The sequence below is a fragment of the Ambystoma mexicanum genome, chromosome 3p (genome assembly GCF_040938575.1).
Source record: "Ambystoma mexicanum isolate Mex_15411 chromosome 3p, UKY_AmexF1_1, whole genome shotgun sequence".
In the NCBI taxonomy this organism is placed as follows: Eukaryota; Metazoa; Chordata; class Amphibia; order Caudata; family Ambystomatidae; genus Ambystoma; species Ambystoma mexicanum.
The window spans coordinates 712,649,337-712,665,241 of record NC_090925.1 but is presented as its reverse complement, the minus strand read 5'-3'; the positions used below and the strand labels follow the sequence as shown (position 1 = coordinate 712,665,241).

The window sequence follows — 15,905 nt, the reverse complement described above, 5'->3', positions numbered from 1 at the left end:
GAAGTGGGACACAGACAGGTGAGATGCAGTATCCCCCTTTCAACACCTTTTCCTCATCCTACCACGTAGGATATTCAGAAACACTGCCCCCCGCCCCTGTTTTCTGACATGAACACTTTCACACACCACATACAACGGACTAACGCCCGAGCCGTTTACCTGACGTGTCCCAACAGACGGGTCGGGAAAAGTCAGGCAATTGACCTGAAACACACCCACCTGATGGCCCTTTCCTTTCCCCACAGGGATCAAAGGTGGAACACGAGAGCACTCTAGGAGTAAGGCAGACCACACAACGAGACAGCTATCCAGGCACAGCAGTTCAAGAAGAGGAGAAAGACAGCGTATACCGAGACAGTGACATGGAGAGAAGTGACCTTGCCCTTTCCGACCAAGGCCTGTGAAACCTCTGCAGAACGAATCATAAAACCGCAATTAATAGCCAACGTGTGTTGCAGAAGATGTGAATGGTACACAAGACCCTCCTCCGCTGATAACCAAGCCAGTGAGAGACGCTTGTCTCCATGGTACCAACCCTGACTCCAATTAGGAAGAAAGACAAGCGGTCCATCGCAGCCGGTGAGTCGAGGGCAGAGTCGATAAGAAACCAAACTGTGTTCAACAAAAAGTAGCAAACGACTAATTGAAATTTGAAAGCATAGAGAGTGATTGATGAGAATAGGGGAAAACCAGCAACAGAGGAGTCCAGCACCACATGGGTGCTCACTCAGGAAACTCTGGGCGATTACCCGATTATTGAAACTACCAGAACCAGAAGGCCTTGGGAAAGGCGAGAAGAGGGGTCAAAGTGGTCCTAGAGGGGTCTTATAAAATCCTCTGTACAGTCGAAAGTCTTTGACCGACAGTTGATTGTGAGGCTAAGGGAAATGTATCCTGCATCGTAAGAGTTGAATGAAAAAAGGTATGATTGACATATTGGGAAACGTGAACCCCCGAACGAGGGATGCCGATGAGGAGGGGACAAAGTCTAAAGTCTTGAAATACAGTGCGTCGACAAGAGGGATACTGACAAAGGGGGGGCGAAGTCTAAGTCCCGAAATACAGTGTGTTAACAAGAGTGAACCCGGCAGAGGGATGTCCACAGTGAACTGTAAAAAAAAGACAAAAGTCACCAGATAAGTTGCATCGAAAGCCATAGTGAACCCGATCGAGGGAGACGAACAGTCGAGTCAGTTCTGAGCCCGGAAGAGGCCGATCCAAGTATGAAAAGCCAACACCCACTGACCTGTGAGTGCAACAAATCAAAATACAAGAGGGAAAAGCCTTTTGAATGCATAATATGCCAGAGGGAACCCGATAAAGAGAAGTGATATTTGAGAGAGGTCTGAGCCCGGAAGATGTGGAATCTGGTGGGTGAAGAACTAGCACCCAGATACAGAGAAGAGCTTTTGTTTTGATACTGTGAAGCTGGCACACCCTTGAAATCAGGAGGAATGACTCTGAGAGGTTCTGGTATCATTAAATAACTTTCTAGGGATCTGCGCCCGGAAGAGGGGAGTCCAGAGGTGAAAGACACCACCCAATGTATCTGTGAAAAGGAACTCTTTGTTTATTATTGGAATATATCAGGCCCACGGCGGCAAGAGACTTTTTGATAGAAAGGAGACTTTACCATTGAGTGCCCTGATTGCTGAAAGCAGAACTGTTAGCTCATGCTGGGAAAGCTCGAGCGTGTGCTGTGCTACAAAGTCCCACCTTGTCCCGTGCTGAAAACTTGGGTACAAAAGACCGACCTCAAGTACCGCATCCTGACTTCTCATTTGTGAACACTTCCTTCTTTCTTGGGAACATTATCCCTCACTTCTTTTTGTATTTAGCGTAAGGATTGCCAATAGATTTCTCTTAGTATAGGCCCTTGTATTTGACACAAAACCACTAGGATTGCCTTATTATTATTTGATGGTCAACGCTTGCTCCCATCTTAGTTTTCGGTTTAGATTAGGTGTTTTTCCAACCTACATTTACAGTTTAATAAACACCCTTGAACTATGATCACTTCTGTCTGTCTATTCTTGATACCATGCCTTCCTTACAGCACTCCCATTTATTTGAGGAATACGGTCTCTTGGAAGAACTTGACCAGTACTACTTGGGTGGCACTACAGGAGACATGGATGGTTGATTTGGTGGTGGTGGACAGCTGGCACTTTATACATAAACCAGCTACCCGGGGCTCTCTTGGGTGCCCGAGCCGAGGCCTCTTGCTTGGAGTTAAGAATCTCCTGAGTATGGTAGAGCTCCCCTAACATTCATATGGGAAGGATTTCTCTCCCTACTGACCCTGGCAAAAAAAGCATAAGGAGGTTATTGTTATTAATATTTATGATCCTCCCTATAGGCAACCCCACGCTTTGGTGTTGCCTGAGCTTGAGGCCTTGATTAGTGATTGGATTCCTCGTTTCCCATATATTGTGGGCAGGGATTTCAATTCCCGGATCCCCAGTGCTCCTGATCCCTCTAATCATGGGCATATGTCCTTGTTTGCAACTGTGGACGATGGCCCATTATCTTGCTACTGCACAAGGGTCTCGAATGGGCTAGCTTGCTCTACTCCTCCGGGTTCATTATGGTTAATGGCGCAATCTCTTCAGACACGCCACCGGAATATACTCGCATTGGGCCTAAATCCTGTAGCATCTTGGATTATGCCTTTAATGACCCCCGCTTGGTTAGTGACATGGCCATTTTACATCGGCTTGAGAATGACCATATGCCTTTGGTGTTGACTCTGAAACCCATTGACATCACTGGGGACTTTAGGGTTTATTCCACATTAAACCTCATAACATAGAACGATCATAGGTTGTGCGAGGCTTCCACCAGCCTACAAGTAGCTTTGCCTTCTTTTGTAGAACATTGTGCAGCTAGGTATATGGAGCACACTGACACTTAGAGAACGTTATAGCGGCAGCAGTCTCCTTTATTTTTTTAAGGCGAGGCAGCAGTACCAAGAGGCAAACTTCCTCTTCATTCCCTCATCATCATCCTTTTGATAGTCAAATAATGACCAAGAGGCGGGAATTGCGTAACGAAATGCGAGTTCTAGTGGAATGGTTCTCGGCCCAGCTGATTGTGCTCTACGCTTAAATAAAGCAAAATATCTATGCCGAAAGTGGTTGAGTCAACAGTGTTATATTATAGAGTGCTCCCGTTGGTGGATCTTTGTGGGTTTAGCCTTAGCCAATGAACCACGTGAATTTCTGAGGGTGCTTGAAGGCCCTACCTCTGTAACACATGATCTCCTTGGCGTCACAGAATTTACTTGGTTGTGTACGTGTCTAAAACTCTCAGAGGTGGTGAGACGACTCCTGCTGAATTGGGATTACCAGCTGTTAAATGGAATTATACTAAAACCCCTAATGACATATTGAGATTAATCACCCGTATTCAATCCTTGAGGGCTCCTGGTCCCGATGGCATCTGCAGCTCTGTGATCAAAAAGGACGCTGCTTGTTTGGCTACCTCGTTGGACTGGCTTTTTTATTGGATTGGAGAAGTACAACTCATTCCACCCTCCTGGAGAGACAGTATCGTCCTTATTTGGAAGAAGGGTGATCGTCTTGACCCTGTCAATTATCGCCTTCTTGCCATGCTGGATACTTCATCGAACGTGTTTGCCTGTTTACTGTTGAATGAACTATGGTCGTGGGCTGAAACCTCTAAGCCTATTGCATTAACTCAGACTGGCTTTCAGCAGATTCTTAGTATGACAACCAACTGCCTCGCCTTGTTGACCGTGATCCAGCAGGCATTGCTCATCCGACGATGACCTGTCTACGTAGTGTTGATTGATTATAGCACTGCTTTTGATTCTGTTGACAGGAATAAGCTCTAGCGGAAGCTATCAGATTTGAATATTCCTGTTGGATTGCTTTCTATGATAATTTCCCTTCATACCAGTACTAGGGTTAAACTAAGGCAGGACCAATCAGGTAGGATGTCCTCTTCGATCACCATGGATCATGGTTTGAAACAAGGATGTATCCTCGAGCCTCTCCTGTTCAATCTCTTAGCAGATATGGGAGAGACCTTGATGCACCCAAACTTCTATTGCCTCGAAACTGGGAAATACACCAATCCAGTGGCCGGGCTATGCAGAGTATATTGTCTTGCTGGACATTACCCCGTCTGGCCTACAGGCTTCCCTAGATCTGTTAAAAAGTTCTCTGACTTCCTCCATCTGACCATAAATATGAATATTTTCCCCCCTGGCCGGAAACACACTAAAGCCAAATGGCATCTTGAGTGGCATAATACCTGGGAATCTATCTTGACCATAAATTGTGGGGTACTCGCCACTTGGGTTATGTCAAGTTAAAATGTTCCTAGGTTATTGGGAGCCTTAGCAAGCTAGCTCGTGCTGAAGGGGCGTACTCAGTTGGGATATTGGCACAATGATATTGAGCCAAGATTCTCCCAATAATCATGTACAGGGCTGAAGTTTGGGTTTCTCGCAATGCCCCCGAAGTAGCCAAACTGGAGTCTTCTTTACTCAAGAAGCTATTTCGCCTCCCGACACGTTCTCCGGTTCAGACGATTTTTCTTGAGTTTGTTATTGTCTCTTGTCTGGCGAGATTCCAGCTTACTTGTCTGAACACCTATTGGAAATTGGTCAATGCCCGGGCTGGTACTCTGAATTATCTTATCTTTGATGCTGCCTGAGTCAAAGCCGCTTTTATGAAGGATAGCACTCGGTTCGTTGTCAACACTGTTGACGCTAGATGGCTACCTTTGGCTTGGGCGATCCCTTGAACTGCATTATCACAAGTTTTAAAGCAGTTATGAGAGGAGTCGTCCTTCCTTGTAGTCGTGGGCAGCACATAGTGGATCTCGCCACAAAAAGTAACAGTGGTTTATTTACTGAACACATCCTTACTCAGATGCATGTACCAAATTACATTGGACAGTTTGTGGGTTATCCCTTGGTTAGGAGACTACCTTAAGCTCAAATCGATATCCGTGAAGACCCTAGGAATAAGGGGGGGTTGGAATGATATCCCAAGGTCCCTTCATTTTTGCCGGCTGTATGGAGACAATGAGCTGGAGTCTGTCAAACACCTGCTAACTAGCTGTAATTCTTTGAGAGCAATGAGACTAAAGACTCTTATCATGGCTGATTTGGAGCCTGCTAATTATGGGGAGTCTTTTTGGGTGTTGCTCATGGGAGAGGTGAGGGGGGCAGTGAGCCCTGTATTATTTTTGTAACACTTTTTTGGAGACAAGTGCTGTCTATTTTAGAGGATTGTCCTCTGCGTTGAGGCACCGAAGGCATGGACTGCATGCCAAGTTGTGTAATATATGCATTATACTAGGAAACTGCCTCATTGGATTTGGGGTGAAGCATTTTATTCATTGTTGTTTTTTAGACTGTTGTTTTTAAAATTGTTATTTTGTGTTGACTATCGTGCTGTAATATAGATGGTGTCCAATGTGTTGAAAAGCTATAGTTTGTAAAGCTATGTAACACTTAAATAAGAAAAGAAAAAAACGTTATATTCAAAATAATATTGTGATATCTTGTGTTCGCGTCTACCCCACTGTCCTTTACTGCTTGGCCACTGCTACCTCTGGGTGTGCCAAGGAAAGCTTAAAGAACTTGTTTGTCCAGGATTAGATTACCCTCATTTCCTGAACACAGGTCTGAGAAAACTCACTCTAACAAGGGTTCCTTACAAGGGTAAGCTGCTGCATCCATCATAGGAGTCATAGGCTGATCACTGCAGAGCAGCTAGGCCCCTGGTCTATGGGAGGGAACTGTCCCATTGTGAGAGGAGATAGAGTGACAATATGGGAGGAGAAGTGATGGGTATTTGCATGGACTGCAGGTTGGCTTCTGATAACATTTTTGTTCATAGTTGTGTTCTGTACCTTTCTTCCACAAGGAGGCATCTCCTGCTCCCCATGATTCCCAAGGGGAAGAAGAAGAAGAGGATGAGGAAGATGACGAGGAGGAAGAGGAAGTGACAAGTGAGGTTGGCAGCCCAGAGGAACCACCAGAGGAAGAGGTAGGGGAGGGGTACCTGTCAGAGACAGACAATGATCCTCCGGTCAGTGAGAGTGACGATGGCTACAGCATCCACAATGCACCTTTGCAGTGTCACCCACTGGCAGATTCCATTCCCAGCAGCCCTGCCTCCTCGTTGCTGTAAGTATTGTTTTTTGCAGTTCATTGGTATTTTCCAACAATGCACCTCTGTAGCCTTCATTATTATCTCGAACAATGTATTTGTGGCCCTTAATTAGAATGATCTCAGGAGGCTTTCATCATATTCTCCACATTTCACCTGTGCAACCTGAATTATGGCCTCAGAAGCTGACACACCCATGCCTTCTCATTAGTGTAAATACGGGTTGAGTTGAAATTAATTAATGAAACTGTGACAAATGGAATAAGGCCCTGTTAAGATAGATTTCTAGAATCTGGCCTGATGTACAGATTTTAGGAGGCCATCCTAGTTATGGTGAACAGAGAACTCAAGAGTTTAGCCAACACCAGTCAAGGTATTAATGGATAGTGTTAGGAAAGGCATCTCTTTTTGAAACTTTTCTTCCATAGTTCCTATGCCCCCCTTTCTTTTGAACCTGCTCTGACTTTCTGATGGGAACAAAAGCCTTCAGCTCTACATCCCCTTCCTCTTGCTCATTTTTCATGGGGAATCTAATCAATACTTCAGACTATCATTGCTGGGAAACTGTTTCCGTTTTATCTTTTGTGGCTTTTTAACGTTGCACAGAGCATTTTACAATGCAGTGCAGTGGGAATACTTTTGTATCATCCTAGATTTTTACACACTTGGGATTTTTGGTTGCTTTTATATGTGCCTAAAGGCAAGCTGGTGGCAGCAGATACATTTTTACCATTTTTGCATAGTGCCCTAAAATGGCCGTGCCGTGAGATGTTTGCTTGTTCTTTGGTCAATTGTTGTTTGGCGTTAGTCATGCCTTACCAGTTCAGGAAATACCTTAAAAGGTCATGCACATGCGAGGAAAGCTGCTGCTTTCACAGGCTATTGATGCTTTTGTTTGTGTGTGTGTGTCCCAGGAAGGGGGTGGGACTGTCTAGTCCCATTCCACAATCGTTGTGCCAGGGAGGTGTGGGGCATGAGTGAAACCAGTAGTGGTTTCTGATTGGACAACTACTGGCTGTTTGAATGGTGCAGACCCTTGCATTGGTGGACTTGGACTTACCTCCAGCCTGAATTTTGGATAAGAAGAGGACTCCTGCAGCCATTTCTTCAGATCAGTGTTGAAGCCAAGAATACCTTGTAGAAGAACAGCCGACTGAAGATCCTAGGAAGACTCCTGAAGAGGCCTGGTGTCCCTTCCTGCACCTGGCCCAGTGAGGCCCTGTTGGACTACCTGATTTCCAAAGACCCTGAGCGGTGCTTCAGCCCTTGGACTAGTGAACCAACTAGTATCGACACCTTCTCGAAGATCCAGCCCTCCTGAGCCTTCCGAAGTCTCCCTCGACCACCCGGTAGACTGACCAGCTCTCTTGTAGGCTACCTTGAAAGAAATGGTGCGATTCTGTGGTTGCACCCACAACTTTGGAAGTCGCTATCTTGTGGTACAAGTCGCCTTCCCTCTGAATTTCAGCATTTCAGCATCAAGGGATCCTGTCCTAGAGGAGGTTCTGTGACGTTGACTGGATGGACACCTGGTGTCGACGGTGTGTGGAGACCGTTGTTGGAACTCACCTTCCCCGTCCTGTGAAGCGTCCTGAAGAGGCTTGCATCAGTGAATCTTGCATATCTTCATCACCAGGGGTTGCATTTTTCTACTGTACCTTTCCGGAAGCATCCTTACACCTGTAGCTCCTGGGCACTTCTCACTGGAACTAACTGCAGGAAATCCAACCTCCAGCAGCGACCAAAACCCCCCAGACCCCCCCCACCCCGCCCAGCAGACACATCAAGTAATCTGGGAAAGTCAGAATCCGAAAGGGCAGGTAAACACCATGCATCTGTGACCCCCTGTCCTCTACAGGATAACATTGAAGCAAGTCCCTTTGTCTCCTAATCTTCCTTTCAACTGCCTTTTGGTCATCTAACCTGGGTAGTAACTCCTGAAATATAAAAGACTATTTACGTACCTTAGTAATATTGTTAAAGAATATTTCATCTACTCACCAACCAACACAAGTAAAATTATAACTATAATTATAAAAATGTGACTATAACTGCACTGATTTGGTTTCCCCTGCTTTTGAATTTAGCCACACTAGAACTGTACTGATTTAGTTAATGCTGATTTTGAATTGGGCCACACTAGAATTGTACTGAGTTAGTTAACGCTGCTTTTGAATTTAGCCACACTAGAACTGTACTAATTTAGTTGTCCCTGCTTTTGATGTTAACAACACTAGAATTGTACTAACTTGGTTCCTGCTGCTTTTAAATTTAGCCAAACTAGGAATTGTAATGATTTAGTTAACTCTGCATTAGACTATAGCCACACTAGAATTGCGCTAACTTGGTTCCCGCCGCTTTTAAATTTAGCCACAATAGAATTGTACTAACTTTTGTTTTCCACTGCTTTTGAATTTACCCACACTAGAACTATTCTGATTTGGCGGCCACTGCTTGTGAATTTAGCCAAACTAGAACTGTACTGATTAGGCGTCTGCTCCTTCTGAATTTAGCCACACTAGAATTGTATTGATTTGGCACCCGCTGCTTTTGAATTTAACCATACTAGAATGTTACTAATTTAGTTGGTTAGATTTAGTTTAGACGCATACCTCTACAAACCATACACATGGACCTAAGCAAACACTGGACAATACAGAGTGAAGAATCGACAATAAAAGTACTCAACGCCCAGAGATCACGCAACCCCCTCTTCTCTTTTCCACACCCTCACACCTCTCACATACTATACATGCCCAAACAAGCAAACCGCATATCCCTTTCTAATCCTACTAAAAGCCCAAAAGCCTCCGACACTTGGCAGCGCCACCCTTCTGGATGCAATAAGGCCAGTGGACATAACAAAGCTCACCTTCAAAGCTCACGCGCACAGACGGCAGTTCCTCCTGCTTCTGCACACATCAACAGATGAGCCCATCCCTCACTAATCAATCCTACCCACTTTTCTTACAGAGCTATGTGAGCGCCTGGAGACAATGTTAATGGCAGTGAGGCGCGGTATAAGACAACATAACGAAGCGTAACTTACCTGCAAATACTCCTTCTAGTGAGAAGCATTGTGGCTCCTGTGACATTTGGCAAAAGCACCCCCATTCATCTTAGGAATTAGACTGCTTAAGTTAGGGAAATCACTTGTGAATTGGGTCTATCATATCCAACATTATTTTACTTGCCTCCTGTGTTGAATAAGTTATCTAAATGCATTTATGAATCTATGGTGAATATATATATATATATATGTTTATTTTTTAGTATTATGTGATAATATCGCCTGATAGTTTCATTTTCCAGTATGTGTAGAAGGCCTAGAATAAATATTCTACCTGTCTAAATAGAAGGATTCTGTATTATATATGGTGGACTCATTGATGGACTCATACCCCTTTCACACTCTTCTAAGAAGAGCCTTTGACTGCTTTCATGCTTACCTGGATTGGGTTTTGGCTAACCTCGGAGTTCCCTGTTCACTATAACTAGGGTGGCCTCCTAAAATCTGTCCACCAGGCACGATTCTAGAAATCTATCTTAACAGTGAGCAGTCAAGGCTTAATCTCAGGAGAGTGTGTGTGTGTGGGTACAGAGGCGCTCAATGAGTCCACACAGAATATCGCTCATAAGGCCACACAAGATTAATAAGGGGGGTAAGGCACATGATCATGGAAAGGGTTGTGGGACTCACCACCCAAGCAATACGGTTGACACTATGCGCCTCCCTACATACAAAGGTCTGGTGTGTCTTGTGTAACCTCTGCAGCAAGTAACCACGTGAAGAGGGACCCAAGATTTAAGGGTAAGATCGCGGGGGTCCATTCTGTGAACATGGCACTTCCTTATGAAGAGGAAGAGATTCTTACAAGAGTATCCTTCTCTTCATACTCCTTAACATGTGGTGCTGGATCTGATGTAGATTTAGTTTCCTTGGGATTCTAGAATGACTGGAGCTTCTGCTCCCATACTTGTTAATACCCAGAATTATCCTTTTCAGGATAGTGCACTGATGCTGTAACTACTTTTAGGAACACTGGGCCCAGTCCAACTATGGTGGATTCCACCTTGGTAAATCAAGAGGCTCTGGCTGGAGCTCCTCTGGTAACTACGCAGTTGACTGAAGGTCCCTCTCTCAACTTTCCAGAAATGCCTGTCACTTAAGCTGTCAGAAGAGAATTTGTCAGGACACCTAGCATTGTGAGGAGAACATTTCCTCGAAATGAACTGTCCTCCTCGAACACAAACAATACTCAAAACAAACATTTTGAGGATCAGCATTTTCATACATAGCAGTGAAACTATGGAACGTACTGGCAAAGGAAATACAAACAGAAGAGGATCACATCAAGTTCAGGAAACCTTCGAAAACTTGGCTCTTTAACACTCGAGCTGAAGAGGATTTAGAAGCGAGAAAAATTCATCCACCAAAATGCAAGAGAACTCCACGAGAATAGACCACTCACATGCCAACCATGAACTCTTCACGCATCAAAACTAAGCAGAACCCATCGCAGCAAAACAAAAGAGCCCCAACCAACCCTACTAACAACTCTCTCATTCTCTAACTCTCAGCACATCCAACACCCATTACGTAACTGACTAGATACAAATCCAGTCACAACACACCGAAACAATAAACTCCACCTTCTCACACAACACTCAAATACACACATGTAATGTCTGCATACAACACACAAATGCCAACCCTCCAATTCATACCAGCACACAGTGACTGTTTATTGCGAGCTGAAGTTACCAACAGCACATTTTAGCTCTCTTGCGCCTTCCCCTCAAAGCCCACTAACCAACCCAATACCTTCCTTCCTTTTCAAATCCGCCTGAGTGCCAGGAAACCATGAATAAATGGCAGCAGCACGCGGTACAACTCCCAATGACATAACATCACAGAAATAAAACTCCCAATATTTAAGTCTTGAGGGAAACACTGCAAGATTTTCAAGCACCAGGTCTCAAAATCAGGTTGCCTTAGGCAAGTCTAAGGCCCATCATAAGCCAAAGGGGAAACCTAAGGCTAAAGGAGTATAACATTCAAGAAGAGGGAAGGAAAATAGGCACCCAAACGAGGTTGAGGTAGTTGGTCATACCCTTGAACCTGATGAGGAAGAAGGGTTGTCAGAAAATCTTTATCCCTGAGAGTATCCTGAACTATCAAGCTTGCTTGCAGAAGAGGGCTACCCACAGGAGGGGTGACCCTTAGGTCAACAAAAGTGTCTATCTCTGGAAGGCCTTGGGAGCCAGGCCTGCTCTCAGTTGGCAGTTGAATCCTCTGTGAAGTAAATAATCCAAAGGGAAGGTTGGTTACAAGATAGGAAGCCCACAGAGCCCACTAGAGGAGGCCATTTGAGGTTGGCGGTTCCTCAGGATGAGTGTCCCTTCCCCTGCAATTTCCTTACGAGGTCCCCCTTGCAGTTCTTCTTGCCTTCAAGAGAGCCACAGAGAGGTTACCCATGCAGTTCTACTGGTACAAGGTGGGGGCTTAAGTAGAAAAATCACTACAGGAGTTCCATAAATTATCAGTCATCTGATAAGAATGGAACACTGATTCAGACTCCACTGTTACCACTACCAGTAGTGGATGTACCCTTTAAGGAGGGATTGAAGTGCTTAGTCCCTTAAATCCTATTATATCCTCAGGCAACAGGCTTATCCTAGTGCTAGTTGTTCACTCCACAAGGTATCCTAATACCATCCCATTCACAGTAACTGCTAAGTCAATTACTCAGGCTTCACTAGACACCCATACCAGGGTTGGCTTCCCTGAAGACGTTGTGCCTGATAAGCAGTTTAAGTATAGCCAGACCAAATGGATTGAAGATGAATTGACATATCCCTTGTCACCCTGTCAGAATGGATTTCTAAACTCTGTATCAGGTCCCAGCGCTGAAATCCTGCAGGAGCAGACAAATAGTCCACCAGACCCCTTAGTCCGGTTCACCCAGCAGTCTTTTACATACAACTACTGAGCAGACCAGGCTAGGGGGAAAGGGGAAGTGGATAAAATAACAAAATATCCGCTCTCCTCCGATAACCTCCAACTCCAGGATCTCTCAGTATTCAGGAAACCTACAATAAATACATCTATGGTTAACCATCTTCAAATACTATAACACTTCCCTTAATTTGAATCTCTTCCCCCTATATTACCTGACTACCCCTGCCCCAAGCCTGGAGGCAATTTATAGGAATGGAATGTGAGTCTTTAGGTTACTCTGCCCACTTCTACAGTTCTTTTATAGGATGCTTTAACTTGAGTAACTCTAGCCTTGGTCACTTAGCTTGAAATGTGTTCTTTAATCAAAAGAAACATTGAGACTTACAGTTCACTTTAAATGGTGGAGACCAGTTCAGTTAATTCTCTCACATCTAGTCTCTCATGATAGCATTTGGTTCCTCAGCGTCATCTTTAAAAACTTTAACAACTTCTCCAGAACGCGATAGAAAAAGCAAATGCTGAATGAAATCACACACTATTTTACACACCGCTGTGTGTCATGAAACAACCATTAATTTTCTTACTTATGTGAAATTCCTCCGATGCAATTATTTCTTGATGCGCGGCTCTCAAGAGCAGGGGAACACCCAACACAGTCCCTCTTCTGTTTCGACATGACGCCAGGACGTGTCTTTAGCTCCTTTCCTCAAATGCACCAGCGCAACCCCGCACACTCGTAAAGAAAGCTGCATGCAACTATTTTATATACCCAGCGATCGCACGCAAGGCCTTAAAATACAAACGGCTCCCTCAACAGCTGTTGAACGTGCGCTGATTCGAACTCGCGTTTTCTTTTACATTGAATGATTTCTCTGTTCAAATTTCCACAAGAATACATTTACTCCAACAATACAGACTTATGGTTCCTCAGTACTTTTTCTGTTAGGCAGATCTTTAGATTAAACAGTTCATGTTTCTTTCCGTTACATGTCATGTAAAAAGTAGCATTTTCTTAGTAACCACTACTGTCACTTATCTGAGTTTGGGTTTCACTGGATCACGCAGGTATTGGACTGAATTCAGTTTACTTCAGTTCTCTTGATATTCTTTCTGGAGCTTCATTTGTCTGTGAACTCTCTTGGGTTTAACTTGAATGAAAGGCAGTTTAGAACCTTTCCAAGAGTTGTAAACTACCTCAAAATAATCACTGGCCCAATCACTGCAGTCCAATAGGATCACCATCTTGTATTGGGACAATTCCAGCAGACTGACAGTATAGTCAAGGAAATGAACAGACCATTGCCAACACATCCCACAAAAAATTAAACTATGGACTTACATCCACCTAGAACCATATGCCTTGTCACATGCTCTTAGCCTCCTCTTCACTAAGATATTCAATGGTAACCTGACACTCTGGCTTGGTGGACAGATGTTTAGGAGGCCACCCTTATATTGTGAACAGGGAGAAACTTCTGAGAGTTTAGCCAAACCAATCAAAGTAGCATGGAGAGAGGCCAAGGCTAAATCTCAGGAAAAGTTAGTGGGATAAGGGGTCCACAATGAGTCCACACAGTGAAACACCAAGGATAATACTTAGACAGTTAGTTATAAAAATAACACGTGTATTATAGGGCCAGGAAACACATGCAAAATTACTACTGGCAAGTAGTAATATCACACAAAACTAAACTAGAACAAATAATGTAAATTGTAATGCATACTTGAAAATACTAAATGAGTACAATAGACCCTATTAGACAACAACTAAAACATTAATTGGAACAGTAATTGTAAATTGAAAGAGGCCAGCTTTTACACAGTGCCAATCATCTCTTTGAAATATTCACATACACTTTTACATCTCTTCCAATACACAACATATTGCAAAGTAAGCATCAGCATCTTAAATCCACTGTAACACCCCGGCACTTGGCCCTGTGATAATGTATTGGCCTGATTCACAAAGCATTTTTAGTGGTGATAATCCTACCACTCGTCAAATTTACGCTTCAGATTTTATTCACTAAATCTGTCTGACCAAAAGCAGCTGCCACGTTGAATATTTGCACACTTAAAATATTTTACAGTAATTAGCACCACGAGAGTTAGAAGAAGCATGGAGGGAAAAAGAGTTGTGGCTATATGTTGTGTGTGTGTTTGTGCGTGTGTGTGTTAGTGCGTTCATGTGTTTGTGTGTGCGCGTTTATGCATCTGTCTATGATGCAGGATCTTACTCCTTGATTAGGGGAGGTTTTGGACCCATGCAGAGATTACATTTTGCTCTAAAAATGTAATCTCTGCTGGGGTGTAAAGCTATAGACTTGACTTGAAAGGCGTGAATTTTGCAAAAAAGTTCAAACTATTTGAAAACATATTTTTATTTTACACTTATATCAGAATAGGATAAAATAATTGCCCAGGATCACCCACTTTGGGTAAACAGTACCGCCAATATTCGATCCCCACTGCAAATTCTACCTCATACTTTTCAAGCTTTAATATCTACATTTTGGATTTCAGGGGCCACAATAATACTGTATTTTAGAGTTTACTGACAAAACACACAAACACTGATACTTTCATGCTGGAATCTTAAACAGCCCACTAGGCATTGAAACACATGCCTGTCAGATAACTCCCAACCGCGTGTCATGATGGCTTTTTTAAAACAACCCCTTTTAGCATCTGTTTAAACACATTTACACCCCGCCACAGAGAGTTTCATTTAACTATGAAAGCCTTTGTTCGGCCAATCCCTCAGACAGGCACTCTCGAGAAGACTGTGCCAGCAACCCTGCAAATAAATACATTTTCTTTGCGATGTTGACAATGCACAATAAAGCGTTCATGAATTACATTTACACATGTCAACATGTTTGCTATCTACCCTATAATAATAGAAGCATAAACCAAACCCCTGAAATTTTACATTTTAGTAATACAACCCCTAGTACCCTGAACCCATCCACGTGCTCAACATAAATTAAATATTGACTCACATTTAATGTTTGCAAGTAAAGGTTTAAAGTGTGACAATCTGTGTCAGTAATCCCTGCCCGGGCCTGTAATCAGCGTTTCTCCACGGGGACTCCCAGCCTTTAGTCCTGATTATCCAATTAGTTCTGGGTTGTCCTCAGCAGCGCTCTACCAAAGTCCTTCAATCAGCTCTAATTAAGTACACAGCATGGTTGGGGCTCCAGCCCATTGGGGGTTCCCAATGTTAATCAAACGCGCATGCTTCCTGCAGCCAAAAATGCAACTTACAGCTCCACGTGTGAAGTCCAAATGGGGTCTGGAAATCTGTCATGGGATGGCCGGCACCCCTTTTAAACCCATCAGGTAACACCCCCTCACCCCCACACCTTCATGTCCAGCCCCTGAGCTGTTTTCTTCCAGGTCTTCATGGTGCTGACACTGGCTGTTTTGAAAACAAAACACTTCATCATGTGTATGCACAGCTGGCTTCATTTAATCACCTTAGCACCACGAGTCGGAGCTTTGCGCACGTTTTACTGTTATGGTGAGTTTTCTGCCAGATAAAATGAGCAACATATCCAGTTTATATTACCTGCTTAGAAGGACTGCATGCTTGAATTACTAGCATCGACCTGTTTGCTAATCAGCCACAAGTAATCGCTTTTGTGGAGGCTGCGTGACATTGTTCGGCTGGAAAATCAAGACGGCATCCGCATGCTCTCAGGCCCACAAAGGAACATTTATTCACTCCCCAGATGTGCTTGCATCAGCACCGAGTTAAAGAGGCCTGTTGTCTGAGCAGAGGGGGTTAAGCC

The 15,905-nt window shown here is 43.9% G+C and overlaps 1 protein-coding gene across 5 annotated transcripts in view; it reads left to right on the top strand.

The window, feature by feature from the left end:
• BRD8 (bromodomain containing 8) overlaps positions 1–15,905 on the top strand; it is a 1,405,947-nt gene that overhangs the window by 1,066,521 nt on the left and 323,521 nt on the right. For all 5 annotated transcript variants that reach the window (XM_069651557.1, XM_069651555.1, XM_069651554.1 and 2 more), the window contains one exon: positions 5,904–6,166. In XM_069651557.1, the coding sequence (XP_069507658.1) occupies positions 5,904–6,166 (263 nt within the window). The remainder of the gene's footprint in view (positions 1–5,903; positions 6,167–15,905) is intronic.